The following is a 23685-nucleotide window of genomic DNA, read 5'->3' as shown; positions in this document are numbered from 1 at the left end:
AAGGCCAGTCTTTGTGGGGACGGAGGGTTTCATGGTGTGCGGCCACATGGCTCCCCCACGAGCTGCCCAGCCTTCCCGAGCCCCTCTGGACCAGGCGAAATGCAGGCTCTCTGAGAAATTCCCCTTTTGAGGTAAAGGCACAGGATGACACAGGGATCAACGATGTTTTCTAGCCTGGAAACCACACTTACTCCCCCCGCACGTTAGCTACCCTTAGTCCTGAGTGAGCGCCTTCAAAAGCTGGGTTTCCTGCATAAAGTAATGACTTTATTTCCAATGCCTGCCACCCGCCCTGGAGCTGGCTGCAGGTGGCTGGGGCACAGCTCGGGCAGCAAAACCAACGGCACCAGGGAAAGGGTGCTACTTCTGACACTTGTTTGCTGTTAGGGATGCCGAGACGGGGTGGGAATGACACTGCGTTTTCCTTTTGTGGAGCACCAGGCCACCTACGCCATGACTTAGCTCAGGCGCCGCAGGTCTAAGGAGAGGACAAAGCGGGTCTGTTCTGCCCCAGGCACCCTGCCAGGCTCGCCCTACCCACAGCTGCTGCAATGCCAGGTTTCCCTCACCCAGAGGGGGAAGCAACCCCGTGCTTCCCTCCCCAGCCCCAACCACGCTCCCATACCACCGCAAGCACCTCTGGGCCCTGCTGCAGCAGGGTTGGGGCGCACAGGCTGTCCCGCAGAACCCCCCACGGCCCATGTGGAGCTGGCTGCCCTTGGCAGTGCCCTGACAAGCTGGGAGCTGTGGGACGTGAGCTCATCAACTGGTTTTTGCAATGCTGCAGCAGCAAAAATGATTTGAGAGCTCAGGCCAGGTATCATCTGAGGCTAAGCCTGAACCATAGTAATGTTACCCCTTGTCCTGGTTTCGGCTGGGATAGAGTTAAATTTCTTCCTAGCAGCTGGTACAGTGCTGTGGTTTGGATTTAGGATAAGAATAATGTTGATAACACACTAATATTTTAATCGTTGCCAAGCAGTCAAGGACTTTTCAGCTTCTGCCAACGAGAAGGCGGGGAGCACCCAAAAAGCCAGGAGGGGACACAGCCAGGACAGCTGACCCAAACTGGCCAAGAGGATAGTCCATACCATATGACGTCACGTTCTGTATGTAACTGGGAGGCAGCACGGCTCAGGCACTAGGTGAACATTGTTTCTGGGTGGTGAGCAATAGTGCAGTGCATCACTTGTTTTGTATATTCTTTTATCATTATCATTCTCTTCCTTTTCTATCCTATTAAACTGTCTTTAGATCAACCTGCGAGTTTTACGTTCTTTTTCTTTTCAATTCTCTCCCCCATCCCACTGGTGGGAGGGAGTGAGCGAACAGCTGTGGGGTTGTTCTAGCTGCCTGCTGGGTTAAACCACGACACCCTCTTGCAGAGAGAGAGATTTTGAGCAGACTAAATACCTGACATTTCCCCTTTTACAGAACCAGTTTCCATCCAAGGCTAAGAATTTCACAGAGGCTGATAACAAGGCAAAAACTCTGCAAACACTTCAGCATTGCCTGACTTTTTACTGGGAGCATCTCCACACATAATTGCATTCCCATGCAATACTGGGAGGCTTCCCTTCACACAGGCAGCAGGAAGCACGTGTAAGGCTGCCTGGTGTTTAGCATCTTCTATGACCTTATTAATAATCATTAATGTCAACCACATTAATAGTCTTAAGGCTATTGCATACCTGTTCTCTAGCACCATCTTGAGGTAAACTCTGTCCTTCACCCAGGGTCATGGAAATGCAGCCTGTAGATCCAGGATAACAAATGACTCTAACTACTTTGGGTGAAACATTCAGCAAAGATCCAGATGTTTGCTGATCTGAATATGCATTGTAGTAGACAAATTATTCAAGTTTGCTTGACTGCTGCTGGCTGAAAACTGTTTAGGAATGTATGTTTAAACTTAATATGCTAACTCTAGGCAAAAAGCAGAACACAGCTGTTCTCCTAAAGATAGCAAAAAACCCCCCAAAACAAACCTCTCTTGACAATATGGTTTTAAGAAATTGAGGAAGAAAATGTAGAGGAAACCAGAAGTTTAAGATGGGTATCACACTACAAGATTTTGCCCCCCCCCCCCCTTTTTTTTTTTTAAACTTTCTGGGAACTGATACCTTCTCCATCTGCATCCTCAAGACAGGAAAAACACCCAAGCCCTTGGCTTGCAGTCTTTCACCTGAAAAAGCAGACATCAGATGAATCCAGAATAAGGCACTATAAACCATTTTCCAAAGGGGGAACCGGTAAGATGCTCTAGCCATCAAGACAGGAAGGAGTCTAATCTGAAAAATGATACAGAAGAAACATGCTCAAATCTTAAAGCCAAATGCTCTCACCACAGACTGGTGATGCATGATTATGTACCTGAGGTGGTCAAGGATTAAGTTAATACTTGTGTATTTTCTTCTCTGAGCTAGTAAAACTCCCCCTAGGGAGACAAAGCCTCTGCTTCCCCATGAGCCCTCAGAACAATTGTGTCATGTATTACTCACCTTGTTCATTGCTGTTTGACAATCAGCAAAGTTTTGCTCAGTATTGCAACAGGCCCATATCCACACAGGTGCTGTGACAGAGCACAAGATTCAGTTTTTAGGACACTGGCCAACGTAGCACAATCCACAGTGGACAGATACCTCCAAGATCTCACAAAATTGGGCTTGTTTACCTTCCACATCCCATGCCTCCTGATACTGAGCAGTCACAAGACCAAGTCCTTGAAATAAGACCAAACCCAGGGTTCTTCCTTTGTATATGATTCAAAAAAAGAAAATTAAACCATCAAAGCAAACTCTCCTCGAAATAGCGAAGATGTGAGCAACTAAATTACTGTATACAAGGGAAAAGAAAGGGTAGAAGGACTGTAACTCTTTCCTTCCAACTGTATTTTGAAAGAAATCAGAGGTGTTGCTTCTGCACTACTCACAGAGCTCAGTCAACGTGACATACAGACAATGTCTGTCCAGCTGGGGTTTTTTTTTTCAAAAAAAAGAGATGTGCAGTTTGCATGAGTGGGCCCACGACTGAGTGACTTCCAGTCCGCAGAAATTAAGGAATGAAAGGGACATAAAGGATTGCACATTAGCCATCTCCCAGGCTAGGAGCAGCTGAGCAAGGAGTCCAAGAAACTAAACTGACACTTTTATGGTGCTCTTCTTTACCTAGTCAGAGAAGTAAGAGGGATGCAAATGAGCAACCTGTCTTTATCACATCTAAAAGATGATAATGGTGTATACTGAAGAAGGTATTTGAGAAATTCATTCTATCCATCCTATGCATCTATGTAACACACTGCTCAGTTCGTGAACATCCGAACAGCAAAACTCCACTTTAAGACAAGGTGTTTGTTGGTTTTATTTATTATACCATAAATAATAGTTTCTGCAATATCATATATTTCAGTTTCTACGTCTATAACCGAAGAAAGTTACGAAGTTTGGGGAACACTTTCAGTGCATTCTGTGTAGTCACTTCTACAACTTCTTCAACTGGAATTCCTTTAATTTTGGCAATGTATTCTGCAGCAATGTAAATATTTTTTGGTTCATTTCTCACCTGAAAAAAAAGACCACAACAGACCAAATTACAGATCCCTACAGATGACAGGTGTTTGAGATTCAGTACCTCCTGACGCAACTTCAGGCAGATTGTGGCATCTGTGACAGAGAAATTACATATATATCTATCTATTCTTCTTGGTTTACAGCTGAACTCGATCTTAAGGGTGTTTTCCAACCTAAATTATTCTATGATTCTTGGATTATTTTCCCCTTTGCCTATTCCTGGAATTTCTTCTCCTCTCCCAGTCTCAGAAACAGGGAGTTGTTCACCTCAAACCCTTCACTTGGCAACCTCTTTCATCCCTTGTCCATGCTTACATGACTTCACTCTCCCATGCCAGTAACTCACCTCCATAAGGTGTGGGTTTAGATATACATACATAGAAGTCCCTCCCCCAACCATTTACCTGTTTTTCAGGCCCCAGAGCAGGAGAGTCAGTTTCTAAGCACATACTTTCCAGAGGTAACAGTTTCACAAGTTTCTGCTTCTTGAAGAAAATAAGACAGCTATTAAACACTTTATGCGCTTAGACCTGTAGGAAAAAAAAATGTACAAAGGGAGGATACCTTCTGTGTTTAAAATCAATGTCAGAAGACTTTGGTGTCACTGCATTTTATCAACAATTTCAGAATGAAAGCAAGGATACCAGCAGCTGCTCAAGAAGTCCCTTCAAATTAGGATTATCTTGTTTTCTAAATATCTGAAGTACTATTATCTAAGCACTGAATCCATTGTTATTTATATTGCACAAAATACTGTATATTTAGAGCTGCCAATGCAATTTTAATTTGCTATTTTTCTGTATATATAATATTTGTGTACCTTTTTCCCATCTCTGCTTTTATGTCTCCAGTTTGCTTTCCCTTCTCCAAGCTCCTAGCCTCATCCCCATCTATATCCATCCCTCACAGCCCCTCCACTTGAATCCTGCCTCTTCCTTTCTTACATGTCCTGAGCTTATCACAGAAAGTGATGAGATGGTGCAGGATAGATACACCAAATCAAGGGCTGAAGCTGACCAATTCCGTCTTTAAGCAATTTAGCTGCTGCTTTGCTGGGTGCACCTTGTGATAATCACAATTTTTCAAATGTCTGTAACTTAGACAATTGCGAGCAGATTTCCTTTTGAACCAAAAGTGCCGTAGCACCGAGACAGAAACTAGTCCTTTTCCATGTGTCGTGTCCCTACTCTAAAACAGTACAGTGACAGAAGCTTCCAAAGAAGAGTTCAGCAGAAACCACATTAAAATGAGAAAAAAATACCTATTTTCTTATACCCTCATTTCTCAGGAATAGTTGAGCTGTTTTAGCCAAAATTTCCCCCAAAAATTCTAGCTAAGGCAAAAGCCCCAGGAAGAAATTTAGCCGAAGTAAAAACATGCAACATTATAAGCAACTGAAACTTCTACTGAGAAGTGTCAGGTGACAGCAACCCTATGTGAGTACTGCTAGTCCCACTTCAAACTGTGCAGACTTAAAACCCAAGCATATTCTTGAGCTGCACAGTGAAACCAGTCATGTTTGCCATCATGAGAAGCTGTCAGCTATTACCTGCAATCCCCAAGCACCAAGAAGGAGCAAACCCCTTTAAATCTTACCTGGTCACTCCTTATAATGGAAGGAGGAATGGAGAAGTAGTATCCAGCTTTCACCCCTTCCATCGCTACGGATGGCTTCCCATCAAATGCATGGAGCAACACCTTTGTAGCACCTCAGAGAAAAGAAGCAAACCAAACCATTAACAGCATTTACAGCAGATCTGCCATGTAAGCTTCCAATGGGACCCTGGCCCCACAAAAAAATGAATACAGACTCTCTGCACTATTCCTACCAAGTTTCATGTACACAAACTGATGTGAGGACATGGCACAACTGAAGAAATTCTGTTGACAAAAACCATGGCAGAGAAAAGGCACTAAACACATACCTTGTTCCTTTAAGAGATTAATTGTTGGTCTTCCAGCTGAGCGGGAATGAACATTTCTGCAAAGCAAGGAGAGGCCCAGCATTAGGAAATTCAGCAAAATACTTTTTTTTTGTAAACACAAATGAATTAACAGAAGCTTGGGAAGAAAATAATTCATCTGTATTACACCTTTTATCAGGGAAAAATTCTAGAGACGTATATGTGAATCATTCTAGCTACAGTGAAGATATAGCAACAACACAGCAAGAACATGACACAGAAGACCACTGTATTCAAGTGCAAACACAAGGAAAATTCTATAATTAAAGCTCAATCTGGAGACTGACAGGACACTAATGCCAGTTCAATCCATGTAAGAAAAGTTCTGTGGGCTCTTAGTAACTACAAATCCTGGAAAATATTTCCACATTACTGAGATCTGGCAAATTCTCCTACTAGTATAAACAAAACGTACAAAGGCAAATCCAGTCTTCTTGCTAACTCAATCTGCTTGATCAAAACCTGTCTTTGTCCTTCCTTCTGTTCATCCGTGCTGGCAAATCTGGGAGTGAAATCTAGTCCAACCTACAGTACAAGAAGAGAAGTGAAAAAATTTTCCAGACCTAACGCTTGACTAAACCATGATGCCATATATAAAGGAAAAAAATTCTTCAAACCTGCAAGGCATTTCAAAATATATATACTAGACACTTCAATTAAAATGAGATCAACTGTAACTTAACTCAGAAAGGAATCCATTCTCAACCATGAGCTTTTCAACTATGAAAGCATTTGTGGGCACACAGTTACCAACAAGTGTATTTAACATTTTAATCTATAACTAGTTTTCTGGGGGTTTATATTCTACTGAATATTATTTCACATTAAATCTCAAATCTGGATCTCCAATACGAGCCAAATTTCTGACCCGAACCTGTAGTTTTAGTCCTATCTCTAGCAAAAATTACCCATTAATTCTACTTTTTTTTTATTTAAACATGTTCAGGCAAAATTTCAAGTTTGTCATAGCAGCCCCATTCACAGTTACATCAACCAAAGTCCTTGATATACAGTACAAGCACAACACGGCAAGTTTAGCTACAAAGCTCTGCCAATAACTGCAGCCAGTGCAGAACCAGCCATAAGTCCCTCCGGTACCAACAAACACAAGAGGCAGACTTTACCCTAAAGCTGTTAAGCCCCAATTAGTTTATAAACAAATGTAAGACAGGAGACAACACACAGATACAGACAGATGAGGGATCACAAGGAAAAAGGACTGTACAAGTCAGTGAGGTGTGCTGAAATCATAGTTTAGGCTAACTTTGTCAGGGAAGAAGGCAAGAAGGATCTGAATGAGGATTACAATGTGGCTTGACATGTCGCCGTGCCAGAGAATAGGTCAAAAGACATTTGGCTATAAGACAATATAGCATAACTATGCAATTCTTCCTACTAAATCCACCAGCATAAATGCCATCTATTTCCTAACAATGATAATGAACGAAAAGAGGGAATCAGGCAAATCTATGAAGGAAAGCACATTAAGAGAACTACAAATCAGACTTAGTGCTTGTTCAGACTGACAGCCATACTTATTGTACGCACAAAACCAAGCATTCACTACGTTTCTGTAATTCTGGTGACAGATGCTGCCGCAGCCATAGACAATTAAACAAGTTACAGAATTATACTTACTTCTCCGATCCCCACCAATTTATCTTTGTAGAGTTCTATAAGCGGCAATGCAGCATCCAGATCCTGCAAGAACAAATTAAAGATGCAACCCTTGCTGCCTTCACAAGATGGAAGGGGTATGAACTCAGTATTATGATTAAACTGGAGTATCCTTCATTGTTCTTAAATTCTGTACCTTAAAAACTTGCCTTTACGGTGAGCTGTGTGGTCAGACAGATTTTAGAAACCTGCAGGATTTCCCTTCTTTGTTAATGACCCTTCATCTCAAGGTGGTATTTCCACAGGAGCATAAGAGGTAATTAAAACAAGGCCCATAAAAAGCCTGGTAATATTAAACGGCTGCAGGCACCTCTCCAAGTTTTTCAGGCTAAGGGCACAAAGGGTCACCCTCCAGATCCCATGCTAACAGAGGGACATCTGCAAACACACACGTGTGCTGTTCGCTGTAAGCAAAGCACTCACATGGGATTTTTAAAACTGTTTCACCTCGGCAATACGGCCAGATGACTCCAGTGAACAATTCTGCTTTAGGACTAACACAGACAAACGGTTGCGCTAAGAGACTCTGGGATTTGGTCCGCTGTGTCTTTGGCATTACAGAAGTGGGTACAAATCACTGGGCAGATCCGAAGTTAAATCAGGCAGACCAGAGCATCCCGTCATCTGCCCTGAGCAGTCCCAGCAGCATTTTGTAGCTGTGCTAATCTAACCGGGACGTGTTTTACCTTCAAAGTAACACTGCGCTGCTCCTCTGGCGAAACCTCTTGAACCGGGTGAACTCCCAGGCACGGCAAAACAAACCCCGGGAATCTAGGCACGGAACAGATACCAGTAGCGCGAGAACCACAGAACAAGTAAAATCAAAAAGAAAGGGCAGCCTGACCAAGGAAGAGGGCAGCCAAGGCACGGACCCCGCAGCCAGGACACGGGTGAGCGCCGGCCGGCCCCCCCCCCCGCCGGACTCGCACCTCTCCGACAGCGCGACGACGCTCCGGAACTCCCCCGCCTGCTCCGACACCACCACCAGCGCCGACACGGCTGCCTGCGGCAGACAGAAACTCCCGTCTCCCTGAAGGCCCGATCGGGCGGCGGGGCCGGGGGAGAAGCGGGGAGAGGAGCGGGGACGGGGGAGAGGATCGCTGCCCACCGCCTCACCTGCTCCGCCGCCCGCACCACGGCCGCCACGTCCTGCAAGAGACACACACCGCCTTAGCGCCGGGGCCGCGGCGGCACCGCCCCCTCCCGCCCCTCCGCGCCTCACCGCCTGGAAGCAGGGCGCGGCGAGGTGGCAGTGGCAATCCACCGGCCCCGCCGCCGCCATGCCGCGCCCGGGGCTGAGGGGAAGAGGCGGGCAGGCCGCGGGTTCCGCTTCCGGGCCGGCATTTTCCCTGCGTCCGAGGCGGGAAATGGCGGCTGGCGCGGCGCCGCCATTGTTGCCGCCGCTGGGGGAGGCGGGCGCGGGGCCGCCGCCCAGCCCGGCCGCTGTCGCCGCCGGTCGGGACCCGCGGGTGCCGTGTTGCTCGCGGCGCGGCCTGAGCGAGGTGATGGCGCTCTGCGCGCCCTTCGTGCGGGCCCTGGCCCAGGGGCAGCCGGGCGGCCCCGCCGCTGCGGGCGACGCGCTCTGGGTGAGGCTGAGGCGGGTAACGGGGTGCGGGGAGGCTCGGCACTGCTGGACCTCGTCTCTGGGCGCTTGTGCCCGCTCCAGCCGGGGTCCGGCACGAAGCTGAGGCGCGCCGTGGTGTCAGCCCTTAGCTTGGGGGGGATCCCGTAGCCGTTTCCCCCGAGGTGGCCACCCCACCCCGGGCAGGGCGGTGAGGCAGGAGGGGCCTTTCCAGCTGCAGGCGTAGCGTGCCTGTGCCCGAAGGATGGCTTCTCAAGCCTTCCCGTGTCTTGCAGAACTTCGAAACAGCGGTGCGGGAGAACGTTACCATCAATGGGCAGCCCTGGGAGGAGACTTCAGACGACTCGGAGCTGCAGAGTGGTATGCATTGGTTTCCATTAATTTCCTGCTGAGTGGATTTGTTTTGGGTATTTTTAATTGGGCAGTTTTCCCCCAAGGTGTCCGTGGCAGTAAGGACGCTCACGGAGCAGGTAAAGTCAAACTCCAGCTCGGATGTGCCCGTGTAAGGATCTGAAGTGTTGCGTTGCAGGAGCATGATTCTTGTAGAGTGGTGTTCATAAATGAAAAGAAGAGTAAGAAAGACGTGTAGAGATTTGTATCCAAGGGAAGGGGAAACAGCTTTATCTGAAGGACCTTTGCGCTGTTTGACACCTCTATCGAGATCCTTATAGATCTTGAGGCACGGGTTCCAGCTATCACTGGTATGGTGCCTACATAACTTAAAGGATCAGCTCGTGATTGCCAGAGAAAAATAGCTTAGAGAATCCCAAAGTATCTCATACTAATATGGGAAAAATAAACATTTAACTGAGCTTAATGGCAGCTGTCTTGCTGGAAAGTCTACAGCAAGCTTTTAGGAAGTCGTTATTTCAAAGCAAGATTTTTCACTCGAGGGGTTAGGAAAGAGCATGTTCTATTTCATCAGCTTCTCTCATCAGAATAAAGGGAGTATACAAAATTAAATGGAATAGGGTAAGGTGATCTGTTTTTAAAGCTAGAACACAGTAATAAGATCCAAGTCCGGAGGCTTCCTGCCCTCTCTGGGCAGTCAGTTTCTGTGTTTCACTGCCCTGATGGTGAAAAATTCTTTTCCTGTAGCCTGTTGGAATTTCCTTTACCGTAACCTGTCTGTTGCCTCTGATCCTTTTGCTGTGTGCCTCTGAGAAGAGCTTGCCTCTGTCCTCTCTAGAACCACCCTTTAGGTAGTTGAGGGTAGCAGTTAAATTACCCCCTAGCCTTCTGTTCGCCAGGCTGAACAGACCCAGCTCCCTCAGCTGCTTCTTGGGCATCATGTGCTCCAGATGCCAGCCCTTTTGGTTGCATTCCGTTGGAATTGCTTCAGTACTCAATGACACAGCCTCCCAGAGCATCCAGGCTAGGGTGTTATGGTCTAGGTAGGTGAGAATCGTGGCTGAATCACTGAGCTCAGAGGGTAGTGTTTAATGGTTCATACTTTTACCTGAGGGCTGATTACAAGCAGAATTCCTCGGGTGTCCATTGTAGGACCTGTTCTTGTTAATGTCCTCATCTGTGACCTGGAGGAGGAGATGGAAGGTGCCTTCACTCAACTCGCAGCTGACATCAGCCAGGGTGGGACGTAGTGAATATGCTCAAGGGCAGGCCCATTCAGTGCAACGTAAACGGGTTGGAGAAATGCATCTGGGAGTCTCATGAAATTCAGCAAGGACAAAAAGCACAGCCCTAAACCTGGGAAGGCGTAACCCCTGCAGAGGTGCAGGTGCAAGTTGTTGATAAACTGGAGTGAGTTCATCAGAGGCTGCTAAGCTGGCCAGAGGGCGGGAGTGCTTGCCCTGTGAGATGAGACTGAGGGAACTGGCTTGTTTAGCTCAGAGAAGACAAGCTGGCTTTCCAGTACCTATGAGGAGGTTACTGGGAATATAGAGCCAGGCTATTTATTGAGGTGTGCAGTGGGAGAACCAGACACAAGGGTCAAATTGAATGGGGAGGTTCTGATGTGATATAAGGAAGTAAAAATTGACTGTTAGGATAACTGAGCATTGGAAAAGGTTGCCTAGAGAATTTGTGTAGTCTCCATCACTGGAAGCTTCCAAGAACCAACTGGACAAAAATGTTCTGAGCAACCTGGTTTGAACTGGGTGTTGACCCTGCTGTAAGCAGGAGGCTTGAGTCAGGATAACCCTCCTGAGGGCCCTTCCAGCCTGAGTGATCTTGTCTTGGGGACGTTGGCCAAGATCTCTTCCTATCAAGAGACCTTAGTAGTATGTCTATTGCTACTATTTAATATACAAATTAAGTAAATGTTTAAAATTATTGCTATATAATCGTGTATTTATATGTAATATATACATCTATAATTATTGTCTTTCAGATAATAGTAGTGGAGATTCTTGGTAGTCTGGTGTCAAAAGACAATTTCAGTGCGATTCATGTGCTTGCCTGTGTTAGCATTAGATGTTCTTTGCCTGCAACTTGATGCTTTTTACAGTTGCACAAAGCTGAAAATGCAGATATATTGAACTGGCTATGGAGAAAGAGCTACTCGAACTGCTTTTGATCAGGAAGCTTCTGCAGTTGTAGTTCTAGAATGATAAAACTCCAACTCCTTTGACTACAAGGTCCAAAATGCACTGGTCTTGTCATGCAAAAGGCTGAACTGATTCAGGCTCACTTCACTAGTTCAAATTTGTTCAAAAATTCTTAACAGGATTTTCTTAACAGGAAAACTTTGTTCAGATGGATGTTATTTTCAGTAAGTTATCCTTTGTCTCTACAAGTCTAGCTTTATGCCAGCTGAGATACTGTCATCTTCCTGCAGCTGGCATAAAGCAGGTGTAAGGACTGTATTGTGCTTTTTAATTTGGCATAAATTTAATCACTTGCCATCTCTGATCCAGTTTGAATCACCAAGTGATCTGGCACTTTGTGCCTTCAGTGTTTACGTTGACCAGTGGCTCAAGTCTTTCCTCCCTACACTTAAATGATTTCATGGTGATCCTAAAACAAACAAACAAAACAAACCCACAAACTCTTAACACCTTAATTTTGCCTTTCTGAGGTTTACAATCACCTGATTCTGCACAGGTTGACCAAGAGAGGGTGCTCAAAATCCATTCTTTACCACTAGATGGAAAACATTGCATGGTTTGCAAGTTGTGCTCAACACGTTAGTGGGAACAGTGAATTTAAATGCTAAGGAGTTTGTAAAATTCAGTTAAAAAATAAAAAATGCAAGACTATTGTCAACGTTTCAAATCTCCACTGGGGAAGAAAAAAATATAGGAGTGTGCAGATAGAAGAATATCGAAATACGCGCTGCCTTTCAGTTACAGTTAGAATATAAGATAGAGCAGTTAATTCTGTTTTCTTCTATAATTCTTAATTTTTGTATAGTTTGTAATGATGGCGTGTGATATCAAGAAAGTGCAGGCATTTGCTTGTCTAAATTTTGAAACTGGTTTTAAAATAGTATCTTAAGCTTTTAGAATTGTTAAGTTTACTTAGCTTCTCCAAGATTGCTATTACCTTTGGTAGGGTAGCTGTAGTAACAACACCAGGTGACAGCTGAAAATATGTTCTAGGTATTTAGTCTACTCTTTTGATGAGAAAAGCAAGCTCTGAAAGTTAGCTCCTACCACATACAGTCTCTTGACCCTCAGATGTTGGAAGCAGATGTATTGGTTTTTGCAAACTTCTTATGACTGGTAATGACAGATGTTGTCAGGATGCCGAGTATTTCCAGGAAACCTGTTTGATTAGGGTGGCGTTGTATATTGTCATGTTAAACTGCATACTTGTGTTCCATGTGATATAAAATCAGGCTTCAAATTACTGTTTGGACAGTTGGTGTTTGTTTAATGCTTGTAAATTACACAGATGAACCATTTTTCCTGCTGCAACTTGCATTGCTTTTCTTCAGTTGAAAAACAAATCATCTCAAGAGATAGCTGATTCTTTGTGAGGCTTTCTTCATAGATTCAGAGTTTATGGAGAAATACAGTTCTGATTTTTTCCCAGATGGTTCCCCACTTCACCCCCCAGCTCATTTACTTCAAAAGTAACTGGCCAACATCAACTTGTGCTCCAATTTCTATATTGCCTTAACAAGGAGATCAAAAACATATATTTATATCTTCATTGATAATCATGCATGATTTCTTATTTCAGATCTAAAGCTGTTTTTTTCCTTATAACTTTGTCTCAAATTAAAAAAAAAATATGAGAATTTCTACAATGACTTTTTGTGTTTGTCATTTTTAGGCTCCAGTATTAAAATTCTTGAAGATCAATTTGATGAACTAATAGTAGAGACGACAACAAAGCGTAAACAGTGGCCTAAAAAGATACTGATGCATGCTATCCAAGCCATGAAAGCGGAGCAGGAGATGTTGGTGAGTAACGTAAAATTTTTCAGAAAACCTTTGCATATAGTAGCTGCTGATCACATGTAACTTGAAGAAATAAATCACCCAATGCTGATCTTTAAGCTCCTTCCCATAGTTGCTTTTGATTCTTTGTCATATGATGAAATTGGCTTTTTGCATTAATTGGTTCTTCAGTAAAATTAGGGTTACTACAAAGTGGTGTGACTGTGAGTGAATTGGGCCTGTGGCACAGTTCAGCAAGTCACTTAAGCAGATTGCTTCAACATGGTGACTCATGATTTACAAGTCTGTATACACCTATTTTGTCAAATCTGGTTTTCTGCAATCCTTGGCTGAAGGCTAGTTGAAATACTAAATGTTATGATATGTACAGATAGATATTATCATGTGCAGTATATGACTGTTAAAAAGATGTCTGTGTTTTCCGAAGTACTTTTGTTGAGCTAATAACTATTGAGTAAGTATTTTCAGTAAAGAAAAAAAAAGTGGATTCAAGAATAGGTAATTTCTCTGGTTTTTTGACTTTGAGTGTAAAGTAATCACTGGCATTAAACAACCCAGTCTTGTTCTTGGTTGCTAAATTTCTTTCCTGCAGTTAGATTAGGTCTGCCTTTTGCTTACCTGCTGGTTAATTAGAGGTCAATTTTCTTTGGGGGGAAAAAAAGGACAAGAAGCAATGGGCACAAGTGGAAATACAGGAAATTCTATTTAACCATTAAAAACAAAAAAAACCTGTGAGGACAGGCAAACGCTGACACAGGTTGCCCAGCGAGACTGTGGAGTCTCTATCCTTGGAGATACTCAAAACCTGACTGGATGAGGCCCTGAGCAACCTCCTGTAGTTGGCCCTGCTTTCAGAAGGGACTTGGACTAGACCATCTTTCCAACCTCAGCTATTTTATGATTCTGTACTAAAGAAGACAGAGATTATTTTTTTTTAGGAAGTCATTTAAGAGCCTGCACTGCTTCTCTGAGGACTAAAATTGACAAAAGTAACTCACTCTCTAGGTTAGCCAGGCATAGATGATTTACAGTAAGTAAAAGCACATGGGTATATATTTATCGTAAATCTGAGATACAATCTTACACTTACTGCCTTTTATGATCTTTATGTTTTGTCAATATATGAAGTATGTAAAACAAACAAATCAACTAAAATAAAATACGCTATTGTGTAACACGAAGATTTAACAAGACCTTTTATTTTTCCACAAAAAACCCCATGTTCTACCTGAGTCCCAAAGTGGATTAGTTATTTAGAATACCCCTCACACTACCTTTTTTTTCTGTTGCTAATATCTTCGAATTTTACACCACCACCACTAGATGATTTTTTTTAATTAAAAATGTCTGCAAAATACAGAAAGTTTTTAGTTTATCTCTGTAAATGAAGTGGCTATTTTTTTCCCCTCTCAGCTACTTCTGCTAGTTGTTTCTCTGCTTTTGGTTTAGGAATTTTTATGTTCTTTTTTGATCCTAGTTACTCCTGTGATGTGTGTTTTCTGAGGCATAAAGAACAACTGTCAAGATGCAGTATTTAACTGCATCTGGAGAGAACTGTTCATTTAGTGTGGTGATCTCCCTATAACTGCCAAAGCAAGAGATCATCCCGTAGGTTTTCAGTCAATACGTTCTGTTATGTTTGAGGATAATGCAAGCAATGTTTGTTCTTCTGCTTGGAGCTGTTCCTGTAAACTTGCTAACAAGATGTGTGAACTGTGAAAAATTTGCTCTGGTAAAACTACAGGGAGGAATAATTAACTTTCCTCCTACTTGCTTTTGGTTAAGAAGGTTGAGGGACAGCTCCTGAAGTGGAGAAAAATACTGACTTGCAGATGGTATAACTTACATTCCCATGTCTTTGCTTTGTTTCCTTCTTCCCTGGTAGTTACTTGTAATTCCACCTATAATATAACTAAGTATTAGTTGTATTCATTATTTATTATTAGTTAACTTCATGTCACAATTAACCAATGTCAAGTTACAAGACTCACAGTAGGACCAAAAAGCCAGAGAGCCTGGTTTGTGAAGGAGAGTGTTCTTATTTATGCATAAGTATTGCAAAGCTAGAATGTAGTCATTTAAATAGTTTTCTTTTTCTTAACTTTTTGTCTTAATGTACCCTTTGTTCAAGTTTGCTTTTCTGTGAAAGCGTACTGTTTTTGTGAATGGCTCCTTAGAAGCCAGAGCAGCTCTTTTTCCTCAGTTGTGCAGCGGGTGGCAATGCTTCTTCCAAAATGTCTGGATTTCAGTTTGGTTCTCATGCTTTAATAGTTAGAATTCTGCAAACTAAAGCAGATTTTGGAGACGTGTTCCCAACGAGCTTAACTGTTAACCAGAACACTGTTTCCAGTAAATATAAACTGTGCATCTACTACATTTTTAAAAATCTAAATAATTTCACCACCATCTCCTTGTATTAGCCTTTCTCCATTGTTCTGACTGCTATATGTATATTAGATGTCTATTAAACCAAGAGGGTATTTCAGAATTATTTTTTTTTTCAATATGCAGAAGCTCTACCAGCCTGTTGTAACACCAGAAGAGATAAGATCACAGCCTTCTCAAGGTAAAGATTTGGTGGGGAGGGCAACTGTACTAAGGAAGCACTGCCTACCTTACTGGCTAGCTGTTAGAAGCTTTCTTTAAACTTGTTTAAAATTGACTGTTTAAATAATTAACTAAAATAGCTACAAGCTTGTCATAACTGAAAGTATTCCTGCATCAGTTTATTGTACCTGTTTCTCTTGTTCTAAGTGCTATCAGCTGTTAGGCACTGTTCTTGGCTGTGTGGGTATTGGGTAGAAATTGTCACAGAGCTGCCCTCAATAGGTTTTCTTACTTCTTTCCTTCACCTCTGGTGGAGGCCAGATGGGGAACTAGATGGATCGCTGACATTATACTTTGACCGTTCTTGTGTTCCTTTTACATGAATACTAGAAATGCTTCAGTCTCTCTTCCTAATCAGTCAGTTTCTTCAGGGAATTGAAAGCAGTTGTGTAGTACTCAGTGATGGCAATGTTGACTCTCCTAACTTGCAAAGCATGCGTCAGATTTTATCCTGCCTGTGACATTTGTAAGGGTTGGTTTAGAAGCAAAACTGCAAACAACATTGTGAGTTTGCTGTATGCTTTTGAAAGGTTATTCCTTATACAAACTCCTTGGAACAAGGCAGGTTTTTTTGCAGTTGATGATTGGGATGTGCTTTTTTTGAGGCTGGCCTTAAGAAATGAAAAGTTTTGTCTTCCCTGTTCTTAAGTATTGAAAAATGACAGAATTTACCAATGCTGTTTTAAGTTGAAAAGCATGGTTACAGAACCCCCACTATGGATTACTGCACATAATATAAAGCTGTTATAGCAAACAGTGGTGGTAAAGTTTGAGAAGCAGAGCTTAATCTTCTAGTTCTCACCCTGCTATCTGCCTTCTACTCTAAGCATCATTTCCTCTTTGTAAACAGGAGTTGTTGCTTCCAGAAATGCCAGCCTGTGCAGCAAAGCAGCTAACAGGAGTAGTAAAGAGTGTCGCTTCATATCTGGGTTTCTTTTGGTTTCTAGAGTCCAGATCTGTGCTTTTTTCATGTGAATTAACTACTACTTGTAAATTAGTAACAGCTTGCACTAAGGTATTGCCTTTTTAGGTTTGGTAACAGTAAAGTCCTAGCCAAGATAGCATAGAGTTTGTGCTGAATTTTAGTATTCTGTAGTCTTTGGGAAGTTTATGTATCCCAGTTTAGCAAGTACAGTGGCCAGAAACCAAAAATGTTTAGATTACTCAATACCTTTCGTTTCCTTTTTTCGTTTCCCTATGTTTTGGAAAGCCTTGAACACTGAGGAATATAATGCTGTCCATGTCAAGCTGAACTCCTGCAGGCAAATTTCATTTAACTGTGTGTCAGTCTTTCTGTATAACTGGAATAATCCAAATAATTACTTTTACTTAACTCCTTCCTTACCATTTCATAGGATCACCAGTCTTCTAATCCCAGTACTCTACTGTAAGAATATTTCATTATGGTGATGTCCTTCTTTTAGAGAATGTCCATTCATAAATACTCTGTGGTGTACTTAGAGGCTGCTGTTTGACTGTTTTTCCTTCCAAACTCTGAATGACAGTGCATTGTAGCATCCATGTTCATGCATGGATTATGCCTTCCAAAACCATGTCTGATCAGCACATTGGCCGTGCGGACAGACAATTTAACAAAACACCGTCTCTTGCTGCTTACTACGTTTCAGCAGGGGATCGCTGTCATCCTGTGCTAGAGTACAGTGATTGACTTAAATTATCTTTGGTAGCACTAATGAAGTCACTAATGAGATTGACTTCAAAGCAGAATGTCATGTTTAACCCTCAAAGAGTTTAGGGGGGTGTGCACCATCTAATGTCGTATCCTACTGCAGGCACTGGTGAAAGCCTACAGAAAAATAATAGTAGTGGAGGTGAGCCTGCTTAGTTCCCAGGAGCACACTTGCTTATCTGCTGGTTTTAAATTTTTGTTGATGGCCTAGCATTGCAGACTGAATAATGGCAGAGAATACACGAATCAGGCTTATAATAACTGAAAGAGTTTTAACTCTTGAGTAAAGAATTATTATCGCTTGTAAATCAATTGTCAAAAACATATATTGTGCTGATGATCTTATCATATTGCTACTGCAATCAAATATATGCCATTTTGCCCCCAGTATTCTGTACTTCCTGTCTGCTTTAGTGTTCCTGAAAGCTTCTTTTTCTTTCTTTTCTTATTAACCCAGCAGAATTAATGCAGGTCATGTTGTTTATGCTTGGTTCTTTTTCATTCTTGGTGTTAATGCTTGGCACATTAAGCTAGGAGAAAAATGTAGCCTTTATTGCAAAAGCTGACTTGTTGGAGCTGTAAGGTTATTTTTTCCTCTCCTTAAAATGAGTTTCCTTCATCTTACTTTCTCCACAGTTGTGTTTATTCTCCTTCTTTCATGCGTTTTTTTCACATGTAATATGAGCTTGAAAGGTTTGAAAACAGGTTTGGTTTTTTTTTTTCTTCTTCTTTATAACTGTTCTCTTCCTTTATGTCAAATACTGTCTTTGTGTCTCATGTTTTGTATAAGCTGTAGGTTTTCTAGGGAAGAACTTTGTGGCTTGCCATAGTTGAGACTGCTAGACACTACTACATTTTGAGTGATAAAGAATAATAGTAAGATAAAACATATAAGCTGTCATCCTCAATGCTATAATGAAAGGGATGTGTTATAGGTTTAAGTTTTATTCAGGGACTCTACTTCTCTTCTGTCCCAATTTCTAAGAAGCCAATAGCAAGTATTGAGGGGAGGGAGTTAACGTTTCAGACATTTATTTGTGCTTTATGTTTTTCTGTAGATGCTTACATCACGCATCTGAAGCAGGTGACAGAAATGGCATCCAAACAGATCAGTGGAGCAATGAAGGTGAGATCTCTGCATACTCCCAAGAGGATAATTTTTTTTATTTTCTGATTTTGATCTGATAATATGTCACAAGGCAGGAGTTCTCACTCACCTTGGTTATGGTTTTGTACAAAAAAGCCTGCATGTGTACTTTTGAAGCAAGTGCATCTTTAGATTGGGACTGCTGGAGTTGAATCTGTAAAGCATTCCCCCTCACATGGTAGTAAGGAAGATTACCCTGTGGCTACAGGAAATATCTTTGACAGAGATTTTAGAACTGCAGCATCCAAAAAAAACCCCCATCTTTGGAAGACCTATATTACTTCAGTACCACCTTAGACATGAACTGTGGTGTTCCTGTAATACTAACTCAGCTTAAGAGATGTAATGAAGGAGCATTTAAACTTGGCATACTCTTTGCATGGCCTCTGAGAGCAGACCCTTGTCACTGTTAGGCTGGTAGGTCCGACTTCCCGCCCTTCACCTGCCATCCTAAGGATCATCTCTGCAGACACTGAAGCTTTTGTGCCTGTCAGAATCTAATTAACATATTTCCTTCATTGTAACCATTACTTTTCCCATGTAACTTGAGATACTTGGGTTTGTTTTTGCAGTCTCTCCCAGCACTAATAGAAAGAGCAGAAGGTTTTTCCCAAGCGTTAAGTTGGCAACCAACCTTGGAACTCTGCAAGCTGCGGCAAGAAGTCTTTGCTGGTTGCAAGGCAAAGGATGAAAATAACGTCCAAAATTTCGTGTCACCAGGAGAAGTCACACCAACAGATGCTGATACCAGCAACAATCCTTATGTTTTGCTAAAAAGAAAAAAACCTACAAGTTCACCAGAAAGAAGACGCTACCCGCTTCGACGGAGGAAAATTATTCTCAGCACATGAATTTCTCATTTAGTATTTTCAGATTGGAAACTCAGTTGTACTCTTACTCAGTGTGCTCAGTTGTCTTAAACCTTTGACTCCCCTCCAATTCAGTGCTATATGTGGGAGCTTTCTTAATTATTTAGTCTTTGATCCTTTTAAATATTTATATTTTTACTGTTACACTGATGGGTGTATGAAAGCCTACGCATACCAGTAGCATCTGATATCCAACAAGTGTATTTGCCAATTAACTCTCATTTTTTGCTCTTTTATTACAGCATTTAGCTTGAGTCTTCATGCTTCTCAGTTGTGCACGTGCTTTATGTATGCAGGCAGTCTTTCAGTAAACCACTAAGCGCTCATTTACATTAAGCATGTCTCTAAAGAGGTTGGAGAACATCTAATTCTCCTAATGCACCTTCATTTATTACTGAGTCGGGCAGCTGGGGTTTTTAATAAATAAATTAAAAAGAAATTCATACTGGAGCATATTGGAAACAGCGGATTTGATACGATGTTACAAGTTTTAGAAAATTCACATGGAAATGTGACATTGGTCCCTGCTATTCCACCTTTCTTGAATTGATGTCAGCTGGGCTTATTTATAGTCGTGTTTGTTTAAACTTGGAATTTTAGTAACTGTACGTATTTACCTACAATGTGCTCTTCTGAACAAGGATGCAACCATCCACATCTTACCATCTGATATTTCATTTCATGTAATCCAATTATGCAGTCTGGGGGTTTCCTGGACAATATTTCTACACATTACAGGATCTTGACTTGGGTCATGCATGTGTTTGTGATGTTTGACTAAACTTTAAAGATCAGTATAGGCTACCAGTAAATGGTGTTAAGTTGAGCTAGCTTACTTTTTTTCTTTTTCTTTACAGACTAGTACCTGGAGGATTGCACAGCACTACTAAATGGAGCATTGTGCCTTAACCATTCATAACTTTTTTTGGTTTATGATTGCATGTGCTTGCAGTAAATACTCATGTCTAATATGTAGTGTATTTCTCACACAGTAAATGGAAGGGGTTTTTAGAAGCTTTATTAATGAAATGTACTGTGGTAAGAAGATAGGTCCAACTTAATGTCTAAGAGACTGAAAAATTTCAAGAAAACATGACAGATTTTAGCATCGTTTATTTTGTAAAGGTGAGCATCTATACTGAGACTTTGTATATTTAATCATATGTAAATATTTGTTTCCCATTGCTTTTGTATATACAAATGTGTGTTTTTATACAAAGTAAATTAAATCAATTAAGGAAGATCAAAGTTTCAGATAATGTTGTCAGTTCAAATCCTGGAATAGATGGTGACTGAGCAGTGAGTGTACTTCAGAAGACATCTGTGTTAAATTTTGGCTCCAGTAACTGAAGTAGTTCCATTTACTGCCTTTGAACTCACAACTGTTATTAATCTCAGGGCTACAAAGCATCTAATGTAAGAGAGGACAGGATGTGAGAGGGACTGGAGCTGTGAAGCTGTGGAACGTGTGACTGGGACGGTTTTTCACACAGCCACTTGCTATTCTAGCTGCTTTGGGTACGCCTGCTCCATGCTGCACTGAAAATCCCCACCGTGGCTTTCTCCCCCAACATCCACAGATGGTCTGTAATCTGAGTGTTCCTAGACTAAGATGAGCCCTGCAAGATTTTGCATGGCTACCACTATAGTATTTGAATATTTTCTATGTTAAGGGGAAGATACCCCACTCTTCTCTGTGAATAATGACAGGCAAGTACAGAAAACAGCTAGGAATAGGCACTTCTCTCAAGAGGTGCCATCAAAACTGGCCAAGGTAGGACAAATGCCTTAAGAAATAAGGAGGGAGAGCACTGTGAATTAAGACTCAATAAGTGAATTAATGAATTCACCCTATGGCACATGTTGGAGTTAAGAGATCACAGGATAGTTGGTCCGCACGGGATTTGAAGGAAGAGGGAGTGCATGCCCTGTGCGAGAGCAGTTGGGCCTTGTTCCGCAGCCCTTGTTTCAGCCGCAGCTGGCTGGGAAAAAAAATGCATCTGGAAATGCTGGCCAAATAAATAGTGTAAAGAAGGATAAAGAAAACTATGAATAAAGATTCCAAGTGCACCATATAAACTATGAATTTACAAATCTCTGGTCGCCACTTTCAGCCAAGCAGCAATGGAAGGTATCAGAGGACCTCTCTTTAAAAGTTCTGCGATGAGCTCAACACTTCAATGTTCAGCTGTTTTTCAAATGATTATTAAAAATTCCTGGAGCAAGTGATACCTGCCACTAGCTATGCCTGAGATCTGTTCTTCCCACTGGCAGAAATACATAAAATACTTCATTTTTTCCCCCCATTCCAGTAGACTTTTGTCCTTCAGTTAACTTTTCATAGAAATCAGCAGTGTTGTGCAAGACAAGTGTCTAACCAGGCTTCTGCTGAAATGTCACAACATCCAAACTTCTTATTTTTAACTTGGGGGGGAATTGGTATTGCATCAAGAAATGTCTGGTAGTTTTTCTTTATATAGCCTTTGAATTTTGTAAGACAGCTCAATGGTGATGGATGCTTGGGAACATTTGCAAAACGAGTTTGAATTTCTTGGCTTCTTGGGGTGAGATGGAACATCTCGCTGTTTGTTAGCATGTACTGTCAGCGGCGTGCTTATCACTCATGAGGGTGGGCCATCCCATCGCAAGAAAAACTTGCAAATGGGAGCAGTGTCCACGCACACTTTTGCTGTGTGTAGTTTCTGAACAAAGGGGATTACAAACAGTGTGCGGGAAAGCTCTTCCAGAAATCTTCACGTGGGCACTGACCTCTGTTTGGAAGCTTGGGCGCACTGGTGCTCTGAAACCCGGTTCTGATACAAGTTGTTCTTCAGAAGAGCTGTGCTAAGCTGTGTTCAGCACCTCTAGTCTGCGTGTGTGTAGGCTGCTTCAGTGCAGACAAAAATCACTGATAAACTGCCATTATAAAACATAAACCCAGCTGACTAGACTGCTTTCTGGGCTTGTTTTCTCTCCTGCATAGAAATGCTCTGCCTCTACTGCTGCGTTACCTGGAATTACTGTGTAGGCATTTCTTCAGATGTACCAGAGATAGCTTTAATACTAAGCAGAAACTTGTTCCCACAAGCAAATTTTGACTTTTCATTTCCTTTGCCACTTTGAACAACAGCAGACTGTACTCAGGCTCAAGGGGACTGTCCCGTGACTTCTCCCATACTTGTGGGATCCTGGAAACCATACTCTGCAGCTGCCGGGAGTTATTCAATGACGTAGATATATTTTTCAGTACTAAAAAATTCTTGGTAAGCCGCTCAGGACTTGATGCTGTTAGCCTGCCTGTGCAGTTGCCATTAGCGTCGCTCCTGGAAAAGCACAAGAGTTTCATGCGGGGTCAGTTCAAAGTCCCTCTGTGGAAGGGGGCTTGCTTTCCTGCAAATCACTCTGAAGGGCTGTTGAGGTATTTTGTCCGCGTGGTTCATAGATTTTTATTGCAAGAAAATACACCTGTTCTCTGAGCTTATGAAAATACTAGCTTCTAGTATTATGTTTATGTCAACTGTGCTTAAGCTGCAAAGGCAGCAAGTCCGGTGCTCTCTTTTTAAGCAACTGTCCCGACTAAGTTTCCACTCATGCCCGTATTTTTACTCCTGTAACTTCATGAGGTGTAGTTAATGCAAGACTGGACCGTTTTAAAGGAGTGGTTGAGGGCACTTCACCCTCTATAACCACTCACCACCTGGAGGCTAGGACTGACTTCTGGGAGATGTTGGTTTAGATCCCCTCAGCTGGAGAACAGCACTGAACCCACACCTATACCCCCTTGGAGAGCATCCTGGTGTCGGCATGTTGGATGATGGAGGAAGGGAGAAGCAAGACTGCTTTCAAAGAAACCAGGGGGCTGTAAGATGCTCAGGAGACCAAGTGCGGTCTGGGGACACAGGGTAGGTGAAGGCACTTTGGTGAGGGGGCCCATCTGGGTTGTGGGTCCCCGTGGCCATTAGGTTGGGGAAGGCTCACAGGTACTCAGTCCTCCAGAGTTGGAGGAGCTCTGAGAAAGTCCAAGAGCAAGGGTGTGGGTAGCCTGGAAGATAGAGGCACAAGCTGCTTTGAGGCGGAGCAGCTGGGGAGAAGCTCTTCCCACCGGGGAAGTCCTACTCAGGTTTTCCACTAATGCTAATGGTCCTGGAGCCTACCAGGAAACCTCGTGGCGGAGTGCAGACTTTGGTTTGACTCTTGGACTCCCAGGCAGCGT

At 42.5% G+C, this 23685-nt stretch overlaps 2 protein-coding genes across 2 annotated transcripts; one reads left to right on the top strand and one right to left on the bottom strand.

The window, feature by feature from the left end:
* Positions 1-3341: 3341 nt before the first annotated feature.
* Positions 3342-8617, bottom strand: TATDN3 (TatD DNase domain containing 3). Its single transcript, XM_075749217.1, is given in 11 exon segments — positions 3342-3561; positions 3974-4054; positions 5166-5278; positions 5495-5550; positions 5949-6058; positions 7172-7234; positions 7897-7981; positions 8140-8213; positions 8327-8359; positions 8433-8491; positions 8494-8617. Coding segments are annotated over 11 exon segments (927 nt in total). The 5' UTR covers positions 8603-8617; the 3' UTR covers positions 3342-3417.
* Positions 8618-8715: 98 nt separating this feature from the next.
* Positions 8716-19454, top strand: NSL1 (NSL1 component of MIS12 kinetochore complex). Its single transcript, XM_075750002.1, has 7 exons — positions 8716-8796; positions 9068-9152; positions 10296-10382; positions 13032-13162; positions 15671-15725; positions 18515-18582; positions 19176-19454. The coding sequence occupies exons 1-7, from the start codon at positions 8716-8718 to the stop codon at positions 19452-19454; spliced, it is 786 nt and encodes a 261-aa protein (XP_075606117.1).
* The last annotated feature ends 4231 nt before the right edge of the window (positions 19455-23685 follow it).

Source organism: Balearica regulorum, chromosome 3 (genome assembly GCF_011004875.1).
Source record: "Balearica regulorum gibbericeps isolate bBalReg1 chromosome 3, bBalReg1.pri, whole genome shotgun sequence".
NCBI classification, from domain to species: Eukaryota; Metazoa; Chordata; class Aves; order Gruiformes; family Gruidae; genus Balearica; species Balearica regulorum.
This window is presented reverse-complemented; position numbering and strand designations above follow the sequence as displayed.

Bases quoted from the DNA above. Each gene is read 5' to 3' on its own strand.
- NSL1 (XM_075750002.1), top strand. From the start codon at position 8,716: ATGGCGCTCTGCGCGCCCTTCGTGCGGGCCCTGGCCCAGGGGCAGCCG. The intron at 10,383-13,031 runs GTGGGACGTAGT...TGTCATTTTTAG, and splicing joins CGCAGCTGACATCAGCCAGG to GCTCCAGTATTAAAATTCTT. The intron at 15,726-18,514 runs GTAAAGATTTGG...GTTTTTCTGTAG, and splicing joins AAGATCACAGCCTTCTCAAG to ATGCTTACATCACGCATCTG.